This window comes from Cyrtonyx montezumae, unplaced genomic scaffold, assembly GCF_038088225.1.
Source record: "Cyrtonyx montezumae isolate F1298 unplaced genomic scaffold, pur_monq_1.0 scaffold_7, whole genome shotgun sequence".
NCBI classification, from domain to species: Eukaryota; Metazoa; Chordata; class Aves; order Galliformes; family Odontophoridae; genus Cyrtonyx; species Cyrtonyx montezumae.
In genome coordinates this window covers 31,354,215-31,379,123 of record NW_027072078.1, presented here as the reverse complement: position 1 = coordinate 31,379,123, position 24,909 = coordinate 31,354,215, and the positions used below count along the sequence as shown (strand labels likewise).

The 24,909-nt window shown below is 35.2% G+C and overlaps 1 protein-coding gene across 1 annotated transcript in view; it reads left to right on the top strand.

The window, feature by feature from the left end:
• The window catches only part of LRP1B (LDL receptor related protein 1B), a 575,326-nt gene that overhangs the window by 320,056 nt on the left and 230,361 nt on the right, over nucleotides 1–24,909 (top strand). Inside the window, exons 6-7 of the mRNA XM_065751000.1 lie at nucleotides 907–1,164; nucleotides 19,505–19,667. Coding sequence (XP_065607072.1) covers nucleotides 907–1,164; nucleotides 19,505–19,667 — 421 coding nt within the window. The remainder of the gene's footprint in view (nucleotides 1–906; nucleotides 1,165–19,504; nucleotides 19,668–24,909) is intronic.

Below are 24,909 nucleotides of genomic sequence, written 5' to 3'. Positions count from 1 at the left end.
AGTCAGTGTCATAATTTCACACCACCCCTGGATTTTCTAGCCTGATAAGCAATTGAAAAATACCCCTTAAATAAAACAAGCTGCTTTTGCACTCAGTAGCGCTCATGATAATGCAAAAATTATTTGCACTAAACAAGAATTCTTTCTAAGTGTAAAAAAAACTATTTAACTTGAATGACTTGTTAAATCATTAACTTGTAGCTTCATCTTAAATGAATATATTATATGTGTATATATATATATATTCTTCACAATTTGGGTTTCTTTCTGTACTTTCTCTATTCACACGTTGTTCAAAGTATTTTCATCAGTTACTAGGCAGATTTTTGATCAAAGTGATTCAAGGCTTCCTCTCTTACATTGCTCAGTTTCAGATACAACATGTGCATGATGTAGCCAGGTTGCATTGCTTAAAGTTGATTGATTTTGGTGGTGGTGTTATTTTGCTTTGCTTTGTAGAAGCATTTACTCAGCTTATATCTCATTTTAAAGATCCAGATACAAACATACCTTACCGTTCTATGTGTATTCATAAATTCTTCAGGTTCTCATGGCCTACATTCTTTTAAATTGTCAATAATCTGTACAAGTAATTTGCATAAATGTATTTCTTTTTATGACTTAGGAATGAAAAATGTTGCAATAATGCTGCACGGAATTAAACAGAAGCTGTAGGGCTAGGGTAATTAATTTTCTTTAATGATGTGAACAATTAGAACAAGATAAAATACAGTAGTCATTTGAAATAAATGATAGTTATGAAAATATAAACAAATCCTATTTATTATCTCTTAAAACATAAGAGATAATAAGGTAAGAACTTTTACATAAGATAAGAACCTTTAAAAATGTCGTTCAAGCTCATATGATAGATAACATTTCATATTTTCTCTGATTTGTTTTCAGAGCCAGCTGGTAGACCTCCTCTTCTTCTGATTGCAAACTCTGAAACAATTGAGGTATTACATCTTAATGGAAGCAAAGTGTCTGCCCGAACTCCTGTAAAAGGATCTTCAATTTTGACACTAGATTATAGCTACAGAGAAGACACTATTTGCTGGATAGAATCAAGGGATCTTGCAAGTCAGCTGAAATGTACAAAGATAACCAAAGCTGGGAAGTTAACAGATGAGTGGATAATAAACTTTGTGCAGTATCTTCACAGTAAGTATTTGACAGTCATTTAGCAAAACTGTACTCTTTGTGAATGACTGATGGAAACTTCAGAGATATTAGTGGCTTGCTGCTGACAATAGTTTAAAACATTAAATATTGAAACTCATACTGTAGCACTTTTATATTTCTCACTCCACTATATATATGTGTGATAAGTATTTAAAAATGTGCACTTTTCGTAGTTCAAATAATACATACAAGTTACAAAACCAGGGCAGCGCAAAAGAAAAATACAAAATGCTTTCTCTTTGGCAAAGTGGAGCTACATAAAGATTCTGTGTGTTTTACTACTGGGATAGTACTAATAGTGAATGAAAGAAACACAGATGCTTCTCCCTATTGCTGTCAGGTACCACAGGTATGTTAGTTCTTGATAATAAAACATTTCCTAACTGGCCGAAAATAAATTGTTGCTTTTTTGCATTTGAGGGAAAATAAAAAACAACAAAAAAACAACTCATAATACTGAATTAGTCTCTTGAATTATAGCATTTTTCAGTCATCTTTTCAATTTGTGGACTGCTGTTATCTTTTGAAGGAGATGTGCACTCACGCATTTTCATGTGAACAGACTGTAAAACAACATGCAGTAAAAAACATAAATCTCTTCTGTCAGAAGAGAATTCTGAACTGACCTCAAACTGTTTGATCATCATGTTCAGTATTTGAATATATCAGAAGTATTTGAATATACCTATTCATATCATAAATTTTATGATATATCTTAGAGATTGGGCTTGAGACTATCAAGATAGCTGCTGTAAAAGGTAATCATTTCTGTAGAGTAAGAGAGTTTTTGTTTGTTTGTTTGTTTTAACCTCTTTCCTTATGGTTTATTTACTATATAGAAAATTTAACAGAAAAGAAATAATTAGAACATGTTTTTATTGGTTTTGTTTTGCCTTGCCACTCACTGTGACTCTACTTCTTTTAGAGGACTCTCTTAATTTAGATGCCAAGTATAATTGTACTTGATCCTGTCTGCTCTGTATTTTATTGAGGGATTTTTTGATACTGTAATTTCATAGGGCTCTTCATACTCTACATGTTGAAGTACTCTAATGATCTTGGTGTTAATATTTGATTGTGCCTTTTAAATTCATTCTATTATTGATATTTTATTTTGTTTTCCTTTTAGTAAGAGCAATCAGATTAACTATAGTCTTTAGCAAAATTTTGTTTGTATTGAACCGTGTGTGTGTCTGTTCTGTCACTTATCTTCATCATCAAAGTGAGTACTAATGCTGTCTTGTAGTTTTTCCTGCTTTTCTCATCCTCTGTTCTCTGCATATGAAGAGACTTAATGATAAATGTTTATAAATATCTGAAGGGAAGTGGGAAGCAAACAGATGAGGCCAGGCTCTTCTTGGTAGTGAGTAGCAGTAGGACAAGGAGCAATGGCCTAAGACTTGAACATAGGAAAATCCATAAAATGTGTGGAAAAACTCCTTTATGGTAAGAGTGACAGAGCTCTGGAATGTTTCCCAGAGAGGTTGTGTAGCCTCCTTCTATGGAGATATTCAGGACCCATCTGGATGTCTACCTGCCCAACCAATTGCGAGGTACCTGCTTTAGCAGGTGGGTTGGACTTGGTGCTTTCTTTCAGTCCCTTCCAACAATTCTGTGATTCTGTACTTTGTAACCTCTGTGCTGTTTGGGTCTGCATCAGCACATCTGTTTCTAAGAGTAAAGCTGTGTGTCATGAAATATACATTGAAAAGAACACAATGCCTGGAATTAATGAGGCTGTCATTTTTTGTAATGTTAGTACACATCAGCCTGTGAACTTTTTCTGGAACTTCAGTGTAATTGTTGTCTTGTTTAAATGAAGAATTGAAATTCTCATGGAAATGCATTACTTCCAAGAGTTCCATCAGATTTTGTGTGTTACAGGTATTATTTTTTTCCTCACTGATGTAGAAATTGTCCCTCTGGTTAATCTCTTCCCTTCCAGACTTATATCTGGAGTTATTTCTGCAAGGAGTCTGGTGTTTTTATATCTGTTATATATGTCTGCACACATGTATAAGTCGTTTTGTGACCACTGCAAAACTGATCTTTAATCTTAAATTTTTCCTTTTCTTCCCTTCATCCCCCGTTACCCATCATACAACTTCTTCTATTTCTCTTCATTGCTTAGCACATGCATCTGATGAGGCAAGCAAACTCATTTCCCCTCCTGGTGAAAAATTTCAGCCTGTGCATTTTCAATTGTAAGTGAAAGTGTAAACTGCTCTGGCAGCTCAAGCCAAATAAATGGTTATACCCATGGAGTTCTTCACAGAAAAATGCAAAGTCTGGTTTTCATAGAAAATAACTTTTTTATCATCTCGTTGCAAAAATGACATACTGAAACGTATTTAAAGCAAAAGAAAGTGGGAAAAAATATATTAGTGTTAGTGAAATTCTGAATTTCTTTATCCTTGTCTTTGAATCTGGTCCTTTTTTTTTCTTTAACTGTACAGAAGAAAACATGTCACCTACACGTGACACAGAATTTGTTGGAAAGGTCAGTTGTACAAAGTGATTGGGGCTGCTTGAAGTGGGCATACTCAAAGTGCTTTTCCAGTGTAGGCAAGTAAGTCTTGTAGTTAGGAACAAAGAATAGAGGTCCTATTTTAAGATGAAAGACTACTTTTAGGAAAGCAAGGGCTGTGGAAATGACTTCACTTTCAAGGCAGAGCATATCGTGCAAGCTCTAAGTAGTGAATGTAAAGCTTTGGATTCACAAAATAAAAGAAATTATGGTTCTTTAGTATCCAGCGTTCTCCCTCAAAAGGCAGTCCAAGATAACTTCATTTTGGCACACAGGTGTCCCAGATGAATTCCTTTGAAAAGCAGCGCTGACTTAGTCTGCATCATCTGTACACTGTACTGCACAGCTTTAAAGATGGCAGAGAGGCTCTCCTGCCCCTGGGTTTCATTTGCTGCAGCAGAGGCAGTGTTGACATTCCTTGTGTTTAGTTACAGAGCACAGGCAATGCCAACAAGTTATAGAGCACCAGTTTCAGTCTTGTGAGAATTACTATGTCGTTTATAAAGCATTTTTTTTTTTGCTTGATTGGTAGGTTTATTCTTTTTAATAAGAATAGCTTTCCACAGACATGGTAACGTCAGCACAAGCATTCTTGACTTATCCATAACCAGGTGTTGGCATGTTGTTTTAACTTTGTCTTCTCAAGACCAGAAGTTATTGGATGTTAAGCTGAAAATTTTCCTTTCAGTCAGATTTATATAAGTAGTGTTGGAGTTTCCAAAACTGAAGGCCTTGTTCCAAAGCTGAAGGCAAGACAGCTAGGGAGCTCCCACTGCAGATGAGCAGCAAAAAAGGGGCAGTCTTGGGAGTTTTATCTTTCCCTCTGAGAGGAGAATGGGAACACAAAGTCCTCTGGGTTATGTAGTTCTTCTCTTCTGAGAATCAGATACCTGGAAATTCAGCAGTGACTGGAACTGGAGCATTAACTCTTTAACTCCCAGTGCCTTACATGATGTTATGATGTGGAATACTGATAACAAAAATCACAAAACTGTGAGAGTGAACAAACGTGGTTTCTGGGATAAAACTTTCCTTACTTTGTCCAAAGACTTTTTTGTTATGTGGCAATATATCACTGTAGATAAAGCCATCATTAAATACACAAAACTGAAATATTTTTCGTAAGTGTCCCCTTATTCAGATTGAATTTCCCATCTCTTTTTACTGCCTCATGAGATCCTACCATTTTTTAGAGCTGACCTTCCCCTTTACTGCTCTGGAAACATTATTTTTATTAGTGGACTACATTATCTTGTTATTCATGTCCTTTTACAGGTGACTTGCAAGGATTATCTGGTACATGTTCCAGCTTTGCAGTGAAATTGTTGATCCTTTATGGGAACCAAGTTTATGCTGCATTTTAGGCAATTATATACATTCATCACTGACATATGTGTAAGGTTACATCTGTCATGAAACTTCACTCACAGCTTCCAGAATGCCATTTGTTTCTACATTTCCTTTAATTTCTGTGTTTTCGTCATTTCCCCACCAGTGCAAATCTTTAGTAAGAAAAAACCTCTGAAAACCTGAAAACCTTTTCCTCTTCTGTCTGTATTTCAGGGGCTCTGAGGAATTGAGTCAGAGCATAATTGGGGTCATCCTGATGGACAGTAACATAGTCTAGAAGTCTCTGCTGCTGAGATTTTTTTGTGTGTGAGTTCATTCTTCATTCTGGTGGAGTGGGACACAGAGAACTTTAGATCTGGTTTGTGATATGGCTTTGTTGGTGCAGCATGGTCTTTGCTTAATGCAGGCAGCAGTGCTGTCTGATAACTGTCCTCTATGTACTGTTGTTATTTTTCACCCTGTAATGATAAGACTCCCTCAGAGACTCGAGCTTTTGGAAGTTCCTTTTATCACACTGCTGCTCTCTTTAAATCCCAGCTAATCTTTTCTGATTATTGGCTACACATAGCCTTTTTGATGATAATCATGTTTACTAGGAGAATAAGTGTAGTTCACATCTTTTGCTGAAAACATTCATTCAGCCTTTCTCAGAGACAGGCTCAGAGATTGCCTGAAGACTGGGATTTGTGTTCCAACATGAACCATCAGCTGGATATCTTCCATTGACCACAGTGGGTACTGGAATGCATTTTGCTATTAATAGTATTCATACACTGAAGTGTCTGTCTCAATGCTTGATGGTTTGCACAAAAGTTAGGCTATAATCTTTGATATCAGAGATCCTAAGAGGGCCATGCATATATTAAGAATTTCTAAATGCTAGCTGTGAAGCATCTGTCTGCTTTTGGTGCCTTTTAGATATAGTTCATTCAGTTTGACTTGAGGATTTATGCTATTGGATTGAATAGTGTCCCTGTAACGTTGTACTATGAATTTTTCAGGCAAAATCTTCCAAAACAGATTCACTGAATTTGCAGGACTTCCCTCCAACATTAGGTTACCTGCACTTAACCTCTTATGAAATAAGAGCTATTTATTAACTGGTTGTTAATTTACAAGAATACACTCTTTTTTAGTCATTCAGTCAGATATAATACTGCTATTTCTTCAACCTTTGTTACTCAGCCAACTTCTACAATTGATCTTCTATTGATATCATTCAAAACCCTGCCTCTGTTCTTATCTAAACTGGCATGATGTCTTTTTATCTTTTATGTGCTTTTCAGTAGTAATGCTCTGGGCAGCTAATTCTTATCTCAACGGTATTTTTCAGTACAATTTTTTTTATCACATTGTATTTTTTCTCTAAACTCCTGGACTCTGCCTTAGATAGTGTGCCAAATAGTGTCTGCAAAGGCTACATCTCTTCGTTTCCTTATTCTCAGTTCTACACTGTCAAATTCCCTTTTTTCCCAGTTATCAACTTGCAAGCTGACCATTTCAGGATTTTCATCTTAGTACCATTACTTTCTTAACAGTCTGACATAATTGCATTTTGTTTGTCTTCCTTAAATCCCAGCCCAGACTTGATAGCAAAGTGTCAGAGAGCAAAGTGACAATTTCCCATAGAAGTATTTCATATATAAAAATGGGCAGCCAAAATATCAGTAACCACTTACATTCGTCTTTATCAAATATGTTGCTGATGAATTCTGTTAAACTGAGTGACTATACTACTTGCGAGACAGTAAAATTTTGTACCTTACTGTCACTTTTCAGTAACATGAAATTAAATAATGCATATTTTATGTGGTTAGGCACAAACTTTCTCATAAGCCTTCAACATCAATGCGTAACCTGCTGGCTTCATTTTGTTGTTTTTTTTTACGTGGTACTCACTGGTAGTATTTTTTGTAATGCCATTTTCACAACAACTGAATTTCTCATTTCCCCTGTCTTCTGCCTTACCTTCTAAGGATGGAAGAGGCACACAGGAGATATATAGCTGTAAACTTGAAATTTCAGAAGAGTTGGCTATGAAATCAAGGCTTTAAGTATATGTACGCTCTTTGAAGCTATCTTCCATGGCAGCAAAGATCTAATTAACAATTTAGTATTAAATACCATCAGCTAATTATATATGCATAAAATTTGTTCATCTTCTACTGGTACTTTATTTTATTTATAAATGTCATGTTTATAATGATGTGTCTTTTCTTGCTAAGTGGAGATATTTCTTTGTCACACAGGATGCTAATCAGGTTACTTCAATTTGAGTAATTGACAGTAAATTTGTTACATACTTGCATATAATAACTTATTAATTAATGCAAATAGCTCATTCAGGCTAACTCCCCCCCCCAAAAAAAAAAAAAGACAACTGAAATCAGCTGAAGAAGTCAAGAAAACTGTCTTTACATGATGTGCTTTGGATAATTGGTCCTTCGCTCACCTTAAGACTTTTATCTGTGTCATAGAAATCAGGTTGTGACAGCATTATGGTAAAATTTTTAAATGACTTATTTTAACCTTTTTCTCTTTATATTAAAGTGGCCATCATCATATTGATTTGCAACTTAAACTTTGATCTAATGCCTTGTACTGTTACAAGGTAAAGGTAAATAATGATCATTCTTTTCATAAGTGAATGACAAATTGCATGAACACAATAGAACTGAAATGAGAAGCCATACCTCTGATAAAACTGAAACCAGTTGTAGCATCTTTGCCATTACTTTTCAGGGTATTCTATAAGCTGTTAACACTTTGTCCTATGTGTTAGTCTGCTTTCAGTGCTTACCTGGGTTACCTGGGCATTTCTCTGTTTATTGTAAACTAGGTTGGAGATGCATAAAGGCATTTCCCTGGAACAAAGTACTTTACATACTACTTCATCTCATAAAGAAAAAGGAAATTCACGTGTGTAAAAGTTGATAGGACTGTGATTATTATTTGCACTGCAGTGGATGTGGCAAATTAAAAACACCCTCTGATTTGTGGATTAACATGTTTGTTTTTTCCCCCCCAGTTTTTATCCTTTTTGAATGACATAACATATGCCTTGCTGAAAAAGTATTAACCCCAATTCATGAAAATAGTTTTCTTCTCTCAGTCCACAGAATTTAGGTCGAGGACTTTTACTTAGAACAAGGCAAACTTGTTTAAAATATTTCTTTTGACTTTAGTTTCTCAGTAGAACCTGAATTGAGAAAACCCTATGGATCGTGTCAGTATTCCTGTATATATAAAGTGGAAGAATAAAAACTTATACTCTTCAGGATTTGATGGTTACCTTGAATAAAATTTTAGTTTTGCTTTACAATTTTTAGTTGTAGCTTTAGTGAAGTACTTAAAGTACTTATACTGAAGCTGAAAAGTTACATGCAAGAGATCTCTTAAGTAAAATTATTGGCTTTAGAAAAAGTCATTTCTAAGCTATATAAATTTCTTAGTTTTGGAAAAAAAAATATTCTTCCAGTCATTGTGACGAATTCAGTGAGGAGAGGTAATATACAGAAGGACAGGTCTGTTTGCACAAAGCTGAACCCTACATTTTATCAACATGTCACAAAACAGCTACTGTTAGATATGTTGAGTTAGGTATTCGCCATGACAGTTCTTGAACTGATGATTATGTTCCAAAAGTCTTTGCATGTTTAATTGGACAGAATCTCTGTCAAACCATGTAAGCAAAAGTAACAAGCTGATTGTGAAGGTGTGGGGATACCTGCTGCAATTTGCAGTACCAGAGTTTCTCACTCTTCTCACTCTTTTTAGTATTTTTTTTGGACTTAGGAGGGAAATAGAATATATTTGTTTAGATCAACAATACTTCTCTTCTTGTTTCTAATATCCTGAAAATAGTATGTATTTTCACTTTAAAACTTTTATGGATATAATAGTTAGTAACTAAGTCTGTTCAACTGGATTCAGAATTCAGATTTTGTTTCAATAGTGACAACTACTGCATTAACTCCAGAAATGATCCTTTGGGGTAAAGATAACTCAAGTAAGATGCAGAAGTGGGAAAACATAACATTTTATTACACACTATGAATGCTCTGTAATCTATGTCATATATCTTCAAAAATAATTGGTGAAAAGTTTTTTTTTTTGTCTTTTTTTCCTTATACAAACACTTATTAGGACAAACAATTATTCTTTCACAAAGTTGACGGAGCAAAAAATGATCTGAGAAAAGCTACCTTGAAAATAATTGCAGTGCACTTCTATATGAACTGTTAAATATTTGGGGAGCTGTGCAGTAGACAGAGCTGCTGGTGCATTTCTTCTGCTCTGCTCCTAAGCACATATTGCATCCACACAGGGAAACTCGCTGCAGTTTTAGGAGAGGCAAAAGAAACTGCTGCAAGGAGTATCTTTAAAAGAGCATACCTTGTAAAGGAGACCTGAAGAGAGATGCAATGCATGTCTCTCCTCTGTATTTCTCTGAAAGCACTGGGACAAATTCTTTTTAGTGTTTACAGGAAAGGAAAGGTTTAGATTAGATGTCAGTGGGAGAGTGGTGAGGTGCTGGAACAGGGTGCCCAGAGAGGCTGTGGATGCCCCATCCCTGGAGGTGTTCAAGACCAGGCAGGATGGAGCCCTGGGTGACCTGGTTTAGTACCAGATCTGGAGGTTGGTGGCCCTGCCTGTGGTAGGGGAGTTTGAACCTCATGATCCTTAGCACTGGCACAGGCTGCCCAGGGGAGTTGTGGAGTCTCTTTCTCTGGAGATATTCAAGACCTGCCTGGACTCCTACCTGTACAACCTGGTGTAGGGAACCTGCTTTGGTAGGGGGGAGTTGGACTCAATCTCTTGAGGTCCCTTCCAACTTCTATGATTCTATGATTCTTTGGGTCCCTTCTTACCTAAGACATTCTATGAGTCTGTGAAGGAGGAGGGATTTAGGAAAAAGGGCAGTATGCCGTTAGTCATGAGACTGACTTTTTGTTTAGAACTTTTTGTTCTGAGACTTTCTGGATGAGATTTTGCAGACCATCTTGCTTTTCCCCCTCTATCTGTAAAATGAGAATATCAGTTTTTCTATACATTAAAGCAGTGCTGAGAGGCTTAAAAAGAGAAGTGCTAAAAATGATAAGGAATGTACAATTTAGAAGTAGTTAGCACAAAATATGCAAAGTTTCTGTAGCTGAGAAAAGTTGGGATTATGGTCCCATATAATTCTCAATGGCTTGTTAAAATGTTCTGAAAAAGGCTGGAAGCTTTCTGAAGACACAGTTATGCAAATCTAAGAGCACTGGGTCTAAGTCATGTTACTGGAAGCAAAAGCTGTTTGAGTGAGTTAGAAGACATTTTCGTGAAGAAACTATTTTGGTATTTGCTTTAAAATGATCGTCAGGTAATCTAGTACTTGGATTTCCACCGCTGTCATAATTATGATGATAGAAATAAATGAACAAAAATGAAACAATGTTCTGATGTCCTGTTGAAAATGTATGAAAATATAAAAAAAAAGTTTGTCTGAAACTATCTTTTATTTTTATTTTTTGCATTACATGAAATAAGTTATTTCATGTATTTCATATGTACATATTTATATATATACATATACAATATATTTCATATTTATTACATGAATAAGCAAGAGAGCTTTTTGTTTGTTTTGTTTTTACTTGAAATAAGTCTGTATTTTAAGTCTGGACAGTTAGGCAATGTTGTTCAAGTCAAATAAAATAGTTTTCTCCTCAAAGACAACTATTTTGATATTGAAATAATTGGATGCAAAAAAGAAACAGACAAATAGGACAAAAGGGAAAATAATGGTTGCACGAGTGTGTACCTGTTACAGACAGCTGGCAGTCGACATTCATAGACACGAAGGGCTTCATTTGCTTGTTTTCTTCAATCTGTAACACCAGGAATGTGACATCACTGAGTGCTATACAGTGGCTTTGAGTGTTTTGCAAAACTGCAAGCATGCTCAAGGCATCAGGTGGTGGCAGTGATTCTTTGCATTGCAGTAATAGTTACCAATGGATGTGATGTTCCTTTCTGAATAAGATTATTTCTAGAGAAAGGGAAAAAGATGAAGTAAGCGGCTTAATAAGAAACAATTTCCTTTTCTTTCCTTAGTAGCCCTGAAAAAAGAGGTCATCTCACTTAGGAAAGTATATGATATAACTTCACTCCAGAGATATTGTGTGGCACTGAGGGCCCTCATAATGTATTTGCTAACTGTTCAAGTCTTTTTTTTTTAATTGAAAATGTTTAAATTTTTTTACAGTATTCTATATGTCATAATTACCAAGCTGGATTTAAATAGTACTCAGCGTGCATATTTCAATTTAGCATGTTTTAAGAAGTAATTTTTAAATAGATTTATTTTAGCAAAATAGTTATAATGTATTCTTCTCCTCTTCTAGTATATTTGAGTTGAAGGTAAAGAGCCCAGTAAGAACAGTTCTTGTATATGTCAGAATAATCGATGGTCATTGTTACCTTATGATTAAAATCAAATTGAATGTAACAGTACTCACTGTTGAAAAGAAACAGATTGATTTATTGCACTGGGTCATGTCATGAACTGTTTAGTCAGATTGTCTACACCATACATTGCTAAATGCAACAATATTGGCCTGAGTATGATACTATCCTACAAAATTGTGACCTACGTTTTACCTGCAAGACTCTACAGCATACTCCAGATCCTTTGAACCAGTGTCATCTGCCAAATCTCACCTTCTGCAAATGTGCAATTTGGGCTTCCTTCCTTTCCCAGCCTTTTCGTTAAGGGCTGACTCAGTTAATTTACTTCTACATTATCTTCCCAAAAGTGCTCCTTAAAGCATTGTTGTCTACTAGTGGGATTGAACAATTAAACTTTTCAAATTCTTTCTGGAAGTCATCTTCCTTATATAGGTAGTATGGCAGGAGTTATATATATATATATAATTTTTTTTTTGGACACATTTTCGAGTAAAAATATTCTACTGCCTAGCATCTTTCTGGAAAGATGATTAAATGACCTTATTTTTATCGAAGGATGTCTTATGAAGTACTTAATGAGGGCAGTAAGCAAGAAAGGTGGAAAGTTGTAGACTTCTGCCTTTGATAGAGATAGTTAAATGAGAAGAATGTCAGGGTCTAATGTATCCACAGCAGTTTGCTTAGTCCATGTGTTTGATGACATGCCTACTGCAGCTGAATTATGCTTTAATTTTAACTATGGATGACTTAACAGCTTTGAAGTAAATAAATATTTTTGACTTACAGTCTCAGTAGATTTATGAGAAGCTTTTCAATATGCAGTTAAAAAAAAAATCAACAACAAAACTGTTATAGCTATGTACCTCTATAAATCTGTCTTTATTGTTCAGCATGTATGCAGGCTACTGGGACCCCATTACAAGCTTACAATTGTTTGGAAATCTGTTTGAAACTCAGTAATTCAGAAATTAGAATAGTTAGGTATTTTGACTATTCTTATTTGCTTCTGACATGAGATTGGCAGCAGAATATTGTTTCCTTATAAAAATCTAAATCCCTAGGATTAAAATAACAGGACTATTCATATTGCCATTCTTTAATTATTTCACAGTTTCTGCTTTGCACATCTGCCCCTATTGGCATCACAGCCAGTCCTTTGACTTGAGTCCCAATACCAGAAATTTTCACTTAATTTACTCATTCTAGAAATATGATGCATTGTGATGTAGAATCATAACATGGGTTAAAAAAAAAGCCAAAAATTTTAGGAACAAGTTTTGCTTCTTTACTGCAAAAACCCTGGCAAAGGCCTAGAGCCTGAGCATACCTGGGATCCACCATTAGAATGTTTCCTCCAACTCTCTGTAAACAGGAATTTGTTAGAAGGAAGAAAAAAAAAAAAGTGATTATTGCTGTTGTTGTTCTGTAGATCCCAGAGTTCCCAATGGGAGAAAAGAGCTTATCATACAACATGCATTACTCTCTCCACGTGCTACCTCAACCCATGTACTAATGTGTCTTAACTACTGCTTGACCCAACTTCTGCCTGTGGGAGTAGGCCTCCCACAGCATCCTAAGAAACTAAACCACAAAAAAACACCCTAAAAGAATCTAGTTTCTGTGTAAGTAAAAGCAGTGTGCAACAGACTATTGCAAGACAAACTGTAGGTAAGAGGGCCACCAGGTGGGCTTTTTTATTTTTTTTACCTAAATAGCAAATAAATGTAGCTATCTGCTGTGCGGCTAGAGCTCGTAAGTCTGGCTTGTATGATCATATCTTGTCATCAGTGCACAGAGGATATGTTACAGGTGTGAGAACTAACCGTGGTAGATTGTGCCACAGTCTTTGTAGAGTCCAGAATGGTGTGAAGTTTCTGGAGTTAGACCTTCTCTTCCTGAGAAGTGGACTGCATTCAGTAGAATGATAAAAAAAACAAACAGTATTAAACATTATAATTATAAACCCAAGCATGTTCTCTTCTGTATGTAGTTGTAATCCTTTAAACTCCAAGTGACTGGAGAGATGGCATCTCTGAGAGATTAGATGAATTCATGTGCCATCAGGATGCTTTTATTAAGTATTCATAATATTTAGAATAGGATCGTAGTTTTTAAAAGTCTTCAGTTTGGGGAAGCTGCTATTGTCCAAATGTTCACATTTATAGGTTTTAAACCATTATATTCTAATATCTTCTAGGGTTAGAAGAATAACAACTGTATTTTTGACAGTAACCCAATTTATTGAAATTTAAATTATATTACCCATCAAACAAGAGAAAATGCTTTCTTTTCATTGAAGGAACCTGCAGTCTGAATGCCTTGAAGTGCTTATTTAAATTTAATATGTTTTAGATTTTACATTACAGTCCTTACAACCACTGTCTGATTTTTTTAAAGGAATTAGATATTTGAGGATGAGCCATTTGGAAAAGTTAGATGGGTATTTGTCATTAGATTTTTCATTTTCAAACATATACAATAATTATTCAGGACATGTCTGTTTAAAGTTTGGACACCAGTGTTGTCTAACTTATTGGATGATGACACTTTAAATAAAAAATATATTTTTGTAAATGGCATTGCAGACACAATTATGGCCAATTGCTGTCAGTAAGAGAAGCACAGGAAAATCTATGCTGATCTTACTTTACCCAACCATTGTATTAGTACAAGGCGCTCTGGGCTGTTAATTAGGAACATTACTCTCAGAAAAGAGGTAAGAGCAGAGGCATATTTCACAGCCTGTTATTTAAGTGTGTTTTAACTACTATTTACCTGGCCACAATATTAGTGGCTGTTTTAATAAAAGAAAGACTTGTGAGTGTTAGTCTCGTTGCACAGAACTTGACAAAAAAGCCCATCTTCAAACTTCTTTCTGTTGCTGTTTAGAACAAAATTTGTTAGTTGCATTGTGAATAGGTAAATTTACCTTTTTGTCCTTTTCCTTTTCTCTGAGTAGGTAGTAAATTATACGGAACATGCCTGGCACTTTTATCATTTGCTTACCTTACACAGTTCACAGAGCCTTCCTGTATAAAATCTCAGGTTACATAAAAAAAAAAAGTAAAATAGAAAATAAGAAATTTAAAGCTTCTTTTTGTCATGGGGAAGTTAAATGCGTATATTTGGAAAAAAACGAACAAACAAAACTGAACACCTTGAAGATCCAGGAAACATAAGGAAAGGCAAAGTCTCTCAAATTTGTTGTCCCATTTTTTAATTACCTTCATGTTACTTCATTTCTCATGGTTTTTGATTCCAGACTAATATATATATTTTTCTGTTTTACCTCTTTTGAGTTGAGCAGAAAGCAGAAGATGCTTCCTTAGCTGAAATATAGGGAAGCTAACCCTCAAGTTGTGCTATTTGATGAAAGCTAGCCCCAGAGGCAAACAGTTTGTGACACAACAGGCTGTACAGAAAGCAGGTGTGAAAATGCCTGCGAGGCCTTTGGTGGACAGGGGACTGAAGGTGACTCCTCTGACAACAAGGCACTTGAGCATCACTGACCTGGCTCTCCTGTACTGCACAGCTGTCAGGGACCATGCTGACATCTTCCATGTTGTAGGAAGCTCACCTGAGGAATGTTTAAGCTCCTGAAGATTTCATTGGAGCAATCTTTTCTCACTTCTCAGAAGCGTTTAAATTCCCCTAACATATGGCTAGCCATCCATAAAACTTGTACAGCCCTCAGAATTCCTCTGCTTGTTGAGTCATTTCTAGTAGACTGAATTAAATGAGTGGCTCCTAGCAGACCTGGCTACCTGTGACATCACTGAGCTGCTCCTTACAGTGTGGAAAGATACCTGAAACAGAAACAGTTAATATTTTGGTGCAGTATGAGCAGCAGTTACCACCCACCTTTTAGCTGTGGTTTCTTGATGGTGTTTGTGGGGCCAGGAAATAGCCTACTTGTATTGATTGCTACCTTATTGAAGGCAGAACCACTACTTCATACTACTTCCCCACCCCTCATCTTCCCCAGGCAAGCACACTTCCATGTTCATAAGTTCATAAGGTTGGAAAGGACCTATAAGATCATCTAGTCCAACCATCCTCCTATCACTATCTCTACCCAACTACTAAATTACTAAATTAAGTATGGAAAATCTTCATGTTAGAGCATGAAAATCCTGTATGGAATTTTGGATGGTATATAGCTTCAGAAAAGACATACACAGGCTACTAAAGAAGAATCAATAACTTATTCTTTTTTTTTTTTTTCTAAATCAAAATAATGCTTCCTTTAAGAGCAACTTCTGTGAAAGAAAAAATAACTTGGGGACATAAATGAATATTATTTTAAAGGATTTTCAATTATAGTCATTAATTTTGGGAAAATGCAAGCAGGAAATTTGTACTGTAATGCTGTTTGAAAAATACATAATTTTAAAAGGTCCAAAACCATGCCCAAACAGAAAGGATTATTCATGAGTGTGATACCTATGCAGATATTTTACTGTAGATGATAGAAAATTTGAGACTGTGAGTTCTGTCTCTAAGTGAAAAATATAGGTTTTCATGAAAGTAACTTATAGCAATTGTCAATGAAATTGTTGCCCACTAAGCCTTAAATTGATTTCCAAGGCTGTCAGAATGTTCTCTTTGCAGTCATGTTCAGAGCAAGGAAAAATTTAAATATATAAATATATATAATTATATAACACAGTGGAAGCTCTTGCACTTGAAATAGAGAGGTCATCTTTCTTTTTAATTATTAACGAGAAGTATATATGGAGCACTTTAGGCATTTTTAGTTTTAATTATATTTCCTCCAGAATAATTTACTCAGAGGTTTTTATAAAAGACTCCCAACTATTTCCAGTTCCCCATGTTATTTACTTACGTCATTTCTTGCAATAAAAATAAGAAAAATTACTGAAATGTATATAGGGAGAAAACATTCTTATTTTTCTATTTCATGTTTTTCTTTCAGATTTGAAAAAAAAAACAAAACAAACAACAAAATCTGTTACTTAAAGGGCAGTGCTTATGTTGAATCCTTGATTACAGCAGTAGGACCAACACAAGACTATGGAACTATTTTTCTCTTTTTTATTAACTGAAATCTTGTGGAAGTCCTTATTTGAAATTAAAATGTGAGCTGTCCAAGATATATATTAGAGATCTAAAATGAAAGTAGACCATCAGTCAAATCAGTTCTAATTTTAATAAATTGAATTTTGGTCGAGACATGTATTTCCAGTTCCTTTTGAAGATTTGGCCACCCTCGTGTGAAATTGCTGTTTTCTCTCAAAGTATTTATTTGATGTGACATCTTAGCATTTCTTTCTTAAGTCCTTAAGAGGAAATTCTGGTTCTTAGAAAGTACTGAAGGAAAATTGTCAACACTTGGCAGAAAATACATGGAAAATAGTACTAAAATGAAAAAATCCTCAAAAATATATACAAGATTACTTAAAATAAATACGCATGTTTTCAGGAGGAAGCACTTCTTTTTAGAGATTTCTAAAGCTGTGTGAATATAAGAAAAAAAGATTAATTACTTTAAAAATGTGAGCAGACTAGCCATCTAGACATGCTGGGTTCTAATATATGAATCCAGAAACAAGTGTGAAATAAATTCACTGACATCTTGAGCACATAACTATATATTTTACAAGTCCCCAGTGCAACCAAAACCTTATCTCTATGGTATACAGTGCATTTGACTTGTGTGGAGCCATTCAAAGAGGTTTAATGCATAGCTGCTACTGAAACCATGGAGATTAAAGGTTTGATTCATAAAAGCTGCCAGCTAAGTGAATTTCTCATGTGGGATATGATTTCACAGAGGAGTAGATTTGGGCAATTCTTTTTAAACTTCTCTTGTGAGCAATTGGATGTGTCCTACGTGTAAAGCAGAGCTGATGGTATAAAAAAGACAAAACCTAAAGCACAACACTGGAGTCTAAAATAATAAACATCTTTGTGTTAGATTAACCGTTAAATGAAAATCCAATCGTGCTTTGAATGTCTAAGTCAATTACTACATTTCACTGAGCAACCAGAATGTTTATTGTTGGGCTATGTTCTTTGCATAGTGAGAGACCTTCTCCATTTCATGCTGTAGACTTCTGGAGCAAAGTACAAATTACTATGCTTTTTCTGGAAACTGTAACCTAGCATAGCATACTTTGTAATGAGCTTCTTTACAAGGAATGCAGTAGCAGTGAGCTCATGTCTTGCAAGTAGCTTGTGCTGTTGGTACTATGCTCTTCCCAAATACAGTCTGCTGGGGAAGGGAAAGCAGAAAAATAGGAGTTAAGAGTAACAAGTGTTTTTTGAAGTCTGTGACATAGGGGTTTTTCTGTTAAATTGCTTCTGGGTGTCTCTCTCTTCCTAGATTGCTGAGCAACCTTTGTTTCAAATATTGGATGCAAATGGTTGACCCTAGTATGACTTCCAATTAATTTCCTTGTGTACCATAAATGCCTGTTTAATGTCATTTCTTGTTAATGAATAACTGAAGAAAAAAAAGTCTGCATTTTAGAGATGTGATCTGTTTTGTTAACAGATATAACAAGCTGTTATGTATCATGCCTTTCAAGTATGTATGAAACTTGGGTAAAACTAGATGAAAAAGAGGTGTACCCTTCCTTCTCCAGCAGGCTCTTTGTCTGCTTCCCAAAGCATAGCAGTCTTCCAGAACTCATATTGCAGGAATTTCACTGTTAATTTCAGTCTATAAAAATTTTGATTTTTTTCTGTAATTTTTATTCTTTTAAATTAATATTTTCAAAATCCAAGTTCTGAAAATAGAAAGTAGAAACTGCTTAAACTGTAACTGACTTCTAGAGGGACTATGTGTTTTCTGACATTTCTAAAAGCATGTCCTGTCATTTGTTTTCACAAGGAAAAATAAAAATGTTTACCTTCCTGTAGTATGAAATATTTCTGTACTGTTTGCATATATCTCATGGCACACCTGACATTGGCCAGCTCTGGAGGTTGGATCCTGGACTAAATGGAGCATTCCTTTATTCTGGCTCAGCATGTCTTCATAATAGGAGCTATCAGAAGGGGAGAGGCATAATATTCACTTTGAATTAAAAGAAAAATGAATAGCAGAAGGGGAGAAATCTGAAATAGAAGAGACAGCAATGAACTGTGTAATGGGATGGCTGAGATGCAATACAGCTGATGCCTTCCTGATATTTTATTGAGCAAATCTTATGTTATCTGCACTTTGAAGGACATTGCATGGGTCTCCATGTGTAGTTTAAGTATTTAGCGAATGTATAACTCATAAACCCTCGGTTATTGTCAAAAACGTAATGACTGGAATTTCTTTCTGAGTCAGGTTTAGTTTTTATTTTGTAATAGAAGATACATGTGATAGAAGTGGCAGTTTCTTGTTTGAGTGGGGGGAAAAATATAAAACTTGTGAAAACAGAAAGCGTGGAAAAAGCACGTGAAGATTGCTCTACAATTGATTGAACTACAGTGTTGAACTGTAAGAAAAAGTACATAATGGGAGCGAATTCATTGTACACACACGTCTACTATTACATAGAGTGGTTTAGATAAGAATAAACACACAAAAGCTTTCTGGATTTATAAGATTCGATTTGTAAGTATGTATAATCAGTTTTTAGTTCCCTTTACTCATATCTAACATCCTATTATAAACAGTATCCATGGGCTTTTTCCAATCCCTCTCTTACAGCTGCACCAACACATATTGATGTTGCTTTTGAATATTATCATTAAAAGTGCCACAGACAAAATGTAAAATATTGAATAGAGCTATAGACAAATGTCCACCTTTCTTATCCTTGAAGTTACAATGAGACTTTTGTACTTAAAAAAGAAAAATTCCAACCAACAAGTTCCAGGGGGAACTGAATTCCTTATTGTATGCCATATACACGTTCTCGTTGTAAAAACAGCTTGAGCTCTTTGAGTAGAGCATTTGTTTGGTGAAGCAGCTAGTGATTCACTTATTTGTATTACCGCTGCAGTTCTGAGCTCTTTTTTTATTTTTGGCAGATGTGCAGCAAATAGCAATTGACTGGATCACTGGAAATTTGTACTTTGTGGATCATGTCAGTGATAGGATCTTCGTTTGCAACCAGAATGGGACAGTGTGCATTACACTCATTGAGCTGGACCTCAGTAACCCTAAGGCCATAGCTGTTGATCCAACCTCAGGGTAAGATTATTTATTTGCATTGGGAACTGTTGATTTTATATGATGTATGCTTGTTTGTGATTGCATATAATGTATCTCTTTCATTTTGGTGTTTACAGAATGTTTTTTCACTGCTGTCCTGAGTAACTTCCATAGTTGCTATATTAAAACGTGTAGCACATCTGTAGCAAGCAGTTAACAATATTAATAGGAATGTGTGACTTCTAACTTCTCAAAATGGAACTGGAAATAGAAAACCAATTTTATCCCTACTTGTCATGAGATTATTATTATTTTTTTTCTGTATAATGTGTTTGTAACTGGAGTACATGGAAAAGGAACGTTTTATACTGCATCCCCTTAGCTGCAGGAATATGAAGACTGGCTCTAGCAAGTTTAATTACATTTAAAAAAAAGTGGAAGAATTTTTAATCTGCTTTAGAGGGTCAACTATAATGATAAAGCACATGGTATTTGCTTTTTCTCTTCCATAGTTATGCTCAGCACCACTTGGGAATAAAGCCTTGCTTAAAATGCAGGGTACTAAAAATCTTCTGTTCTTAACAGCCACCAGCTGTGAAAAAAATTTAAGCAAATGATGAAATAAAAGTGCAGCTAAATAGGAATGATCAAGTTAATTTAAAAACTGTATATTTCAGTGAAGATTTTGGAAAAGAGATTTTATTTTGGTTTTATTTGTTTGTAAGCAGTTAAAACTGAAACGCCTGGTGGAACACATCCTAAACTACCATAAGCCCCTTCTCAATAAATACAAAAATATTTACTGTAGAACAGCTTGTCATCCATATGTGGACTTTTGTCACTCTTTGTTTAAAGCCTGATTGAATATTAAGATGCATGATCACCATGACTTTAATTCTGACAAGAACAGCTTGCATGTAAAGTTAACAAAGAAGTTTTCTAATGTAATTCTTGAATATAGCTGTATGTCTACCCACAGCAGATGGTAAGCTTGACTTGATCTGACTGCAGTGTTGTTTTAGAAGTAAGATAAAAATTCACGTATAAATTGATTTTTCTGCATCTTCTGATCTGAAAGAACTGGAAGCTTTCAAATTTGCCAGCAGCAGACGTTTTTCTATACATTCACTTGTATATTCTTTGCAGGATTTACTAGATGAATCCACATCTTGTCAGTAGATAATCTTATCTGTCAGGGATGTACAAATTTTATCCTGCACTTTGATTCTGCAAGGAGGGATGGAACAGAAGAAGAAAGACTGATTTTCCATCTATTTGCTAGCTGCAAACCATTCTTATTCAGATAGTTCCCTTTTCCATTGCCATATCATCGTATCTATTTTAGTGTAGAAGTTCAGGACTGGAGGGAGTCCAGAAGAGTCTTAACTCTGTAATGTTATATAGCAATACTGATTTATTCATGGTGGAAAAACTGACTGGATTTTTTTTTTTCCCCCAGAATTCATATTTTGCCCTTAATTAGTTATTTCTTTACAGTTTTTTTTTTTGGCAATTTTATTAATTATCTGACATATGTTGTTAGGTTAATGAGATATCTAGCACCCTTTCCTAATTGATCATCCTCAGTTTATGTATTTGTTGTGCTTGTTAGTGACTGGGTTTTGGTACAGAATGCAAAGAGATAATCAAACACATTCTGGCTGTATAAAAATGTTTTCTTCCTTTCTTTTTATTTTTTTTTCCTTTGTATCTTTTTACTCTTTCATGTTGATTCTAGTTGAGACTATTTCTAGGTCAAAGTATTAGCATGGTGTTGCCTCCTAGATAACTTGCTGATTTATTTATTTAAATACAAAGCCCGAGCTGTTCTGAGCTTTTTTATAGCACTTGAAAAATAATATATTTTAAGACATAATCCCATTTTAAGATATTTGTTCCTGTAATGTGTGTTGCTGTCATACTACATTCGTTTTTCAAAACACTGAAAGTATACCCGCACACAGCAGGCTGTATTCTGCATTAAGGAATTCAGAGCTCAATCCTAAGTATGAAGTCTGTGACAAACTTCCTGGTAATAGCAGAAGGTCAAGCCCTTCTGTTTTTATGTGTTCACATCTGAACAGTTTTAGCTGCATTTAGCTGTTGCTTTGTGAACCAGTAATACTCCTTTTATCAGTAAGTAAAAAAATGGTGCAAAGTTACTTAATCTAATACTTCTGGTGTGCAGGAAGAATTTTCCATCTCTATGCCTCTGCGTTTTGTTAGATATTTAGCAGTGATGGTTTTATATATTCTTTTTTGTGCATGCCGTTGAACTACTAAGCTTATTTCATATTATGCAGTGAATGAATGAGAACTTTTGTTATTTTCTAAAACTGAACTGTAAGTTGAAAGAAGAAAGGCTCTGCTACCTTGGTCTGGTTATATGTGACCTGTAATATTGGTTCTGATGCTACTTGGGATGCTGGTGGTAATTTTCTATTATATTTCACAGACTTATGGAAAAACATGAATTTTAAGGAGCGCACTTATAAAACTGATCCAGACATAGAGTATGTGTAGAGCAAGGGCACGAGGGGTGAGATTACAAAAAAGATGTGTGGTGTGAAGCTGGCGAGTGGGAGGATTCACAGAGTAGAATGTAGAGAAGTACTGGGAGTGAGGAAATGAATTAGACATAGTATACATGAATCACTAGAAAGGAAAGGCATATGGAGGGAAAGAATAGGAGGAGGGAGAGAAGAATGGCAGAGGATGCCCAATTAGAGGCTGATGGCACTGTAATGAGATCTTGTAGCTACCATTTAGAAGTTGTGTTAATAACAATGGGGAGAAAAGATTTAACTGCTAAAGAGATTTGTAAGGAGAGTGAGCTCACACTTTAATACTGCAACATTGTGTGTCATGTAAATATTTACATAAATCTTTTAATCGGCTTTTCCTTTTGCTACGTTGTAGAAATAATAAAAGTAATAAAATAAAAAATTCTTCTTAGTTCTTTCACACAATTGTAAACACATGCAGCAATGGATTGTGATACTGTGGCTGTAACAACATCTCCTAATGTGTTACAGTGCTAGGTTACATTTCTTGGAAATGCTAATAACTGCAGAGAAAATGAATGGTACAATAGCAAAAAATATATTCAGATTCATTTAGAAATCTACTATAGCAGTGAGTTGCTATAGCACTTCACGTTCACAGAGGTGAACAAGAGAGGTTGTTTCTGTCCTTTATCACATTCATTTTTACTTGTAATTGTATTGAATGTCTGAAATCCTTCTGGTTCGTGTAGTGAGAGGAATTTGCATATTGGCTTCATGAGCCTTGCGACCAGCCAGTGACCAGCTGTAGTCAGGTATTTTCTTAATCAAGCTGCATGTGATCCTCCTGAGATGTGTATGGTTATTGGACAGGCAGAAATGTACTGAGAACCACCGAGCAGTTTACAGTAACAAAGTCAGTGGTGAGAAAAGCCTGTGAGGAACAAACTTTTTCATGGGTCGAGGCTTTGACAAAATATCTGAATAGTGAGAGCCTTGAAATTCTGTGCTATGAGTCCCACAGTAGACAAAGAAAAGCAAATCAGATGAGGAGGAGGCAGAAGACCTTTCTGAATCAATTTTATGAAAGCTATTTGATTTTTCATTTTTTCTGTACTTTTGTCTTTCCAAACAAATTCAGAAGAGCACTATCTTCTAGAGACAAAGGATAGTGTTTGCATTTATGTTTAATTTGCATTGAATTAAGCATGATATAAGGTAAATGGATCAGCAAGAAAAGATGGAAGGATAAATGGGATCTTGTTCTTAAGATTAGTAGAGGCAGGGGCTCAGGTTTGATATGAGTCATTTCTTGCTTTTAGCAAGTGAATGGGGATTTTTGTGCCCGTATGTGGAGAAGGATAGTCTGGATTGAGAAATCTCAGGCCTGGGGTCATTCCCAAGGTAGCTCAGATAGAGAGAAAGAAGATGCCTTAGACCTGGTCTGGCAGTGAGGTAAATGGTGATTGGGTGGCAGTGATTTCACAGGCAAGGAATGTCAGGGTTTTATTTTCAATGAGGAGATGAAATTTGTTGCAGGGAAGGAAGAGAGCAAGAATTCAAAAAGCAGAGGAGGTCAAAAGAGTATATATATTTTATATTTTTCTTTATTTGCCTCAGTGTTATTTAGACAGGGGAGTCATTTGGGATAAAAATAAAGCATCTACACCTATTGTCTGCAGTCTTTTCTATTTCCTTTTTACTCTCCTGTCCCTGAGCTTTTATAGCGCTTTCAAGGCTTGAGAGAGATCTCTGTGTCTTAAAACTTTTTTTCTTCTGAGATTAATCACCATTCTCTGGTGATCAAAGAGGAGTGTTATAATCATTAAAGCTCACTTTTTAACAGCAAAATCATTAGTATTTTAATAATGCACCATTATTAAAAGAGTTCAGTTCCTTTTCTTGTCACAAAGCAGATTCAAAGAGCTGTAAGATACATATAAGACACAACAACTTTTAGAAAGTTTTAAAGGTGACCTGGAAAAGAATCCTCTTAAAAGAAAAAAAGAGAAAACAACAAAACTTTACCATAATTAGTGACGATCTGAAATATTTTGTAAAGAATTCAGGTTTTCTTGCTTATTCTCCTTGTCCACAACATCTTTCAGGCTGCAAGAAAATGGACTAAATGATCTTAGAGGGCTTTTCCAATCTTAATGATTCAATGATTGATAAGTCTATGGAAGAATTGCTACAGTGGAGCCAAAACAAATGAGAAAAGAAAACATATTCCATCAGACTTCCCCCACCCCCCCTTCCCAAATTTCTTCTGTACTAGTACATATCTGCTCTCTGGGAAACCTTGCTGCTGCTCCTGATGACACAAAATAATAAAGATATCTTCACCCACCCTCTTTCCTGAAGTAATGTGATAGGATTAAGCATGCACATGCAAATCAAAAGCAGAATAGTATTGATAATTATGGAAAGAATTTCAGTGGAAATATAATGCTTGAACAAACCAAGGTGAACACATGAGCAGCAACAACACTAATAAAACTCCAAGAATGTGATTACCTGGGGTAATTCACAGCTGATGTAACAAGTTTTCTAGCTTTTATTTTAAACTGTGTGATTAGTGTAGTTACCCTTATTTCAGCCCTCAGATCTTTGTTCTTCAATCCCTAGCTAATTAAGCTTCTGAACAGAACTGTCATATTTTACTGAAAGTACTCTGAATCTATGAATTAAAATGTAGTGAAGGAATGAAAAATAGTTATGATATTCTTCCTAGTGTGGAGGTCTTGAAGTCCTTTCTCTTTATTTCCAGTCCCTAA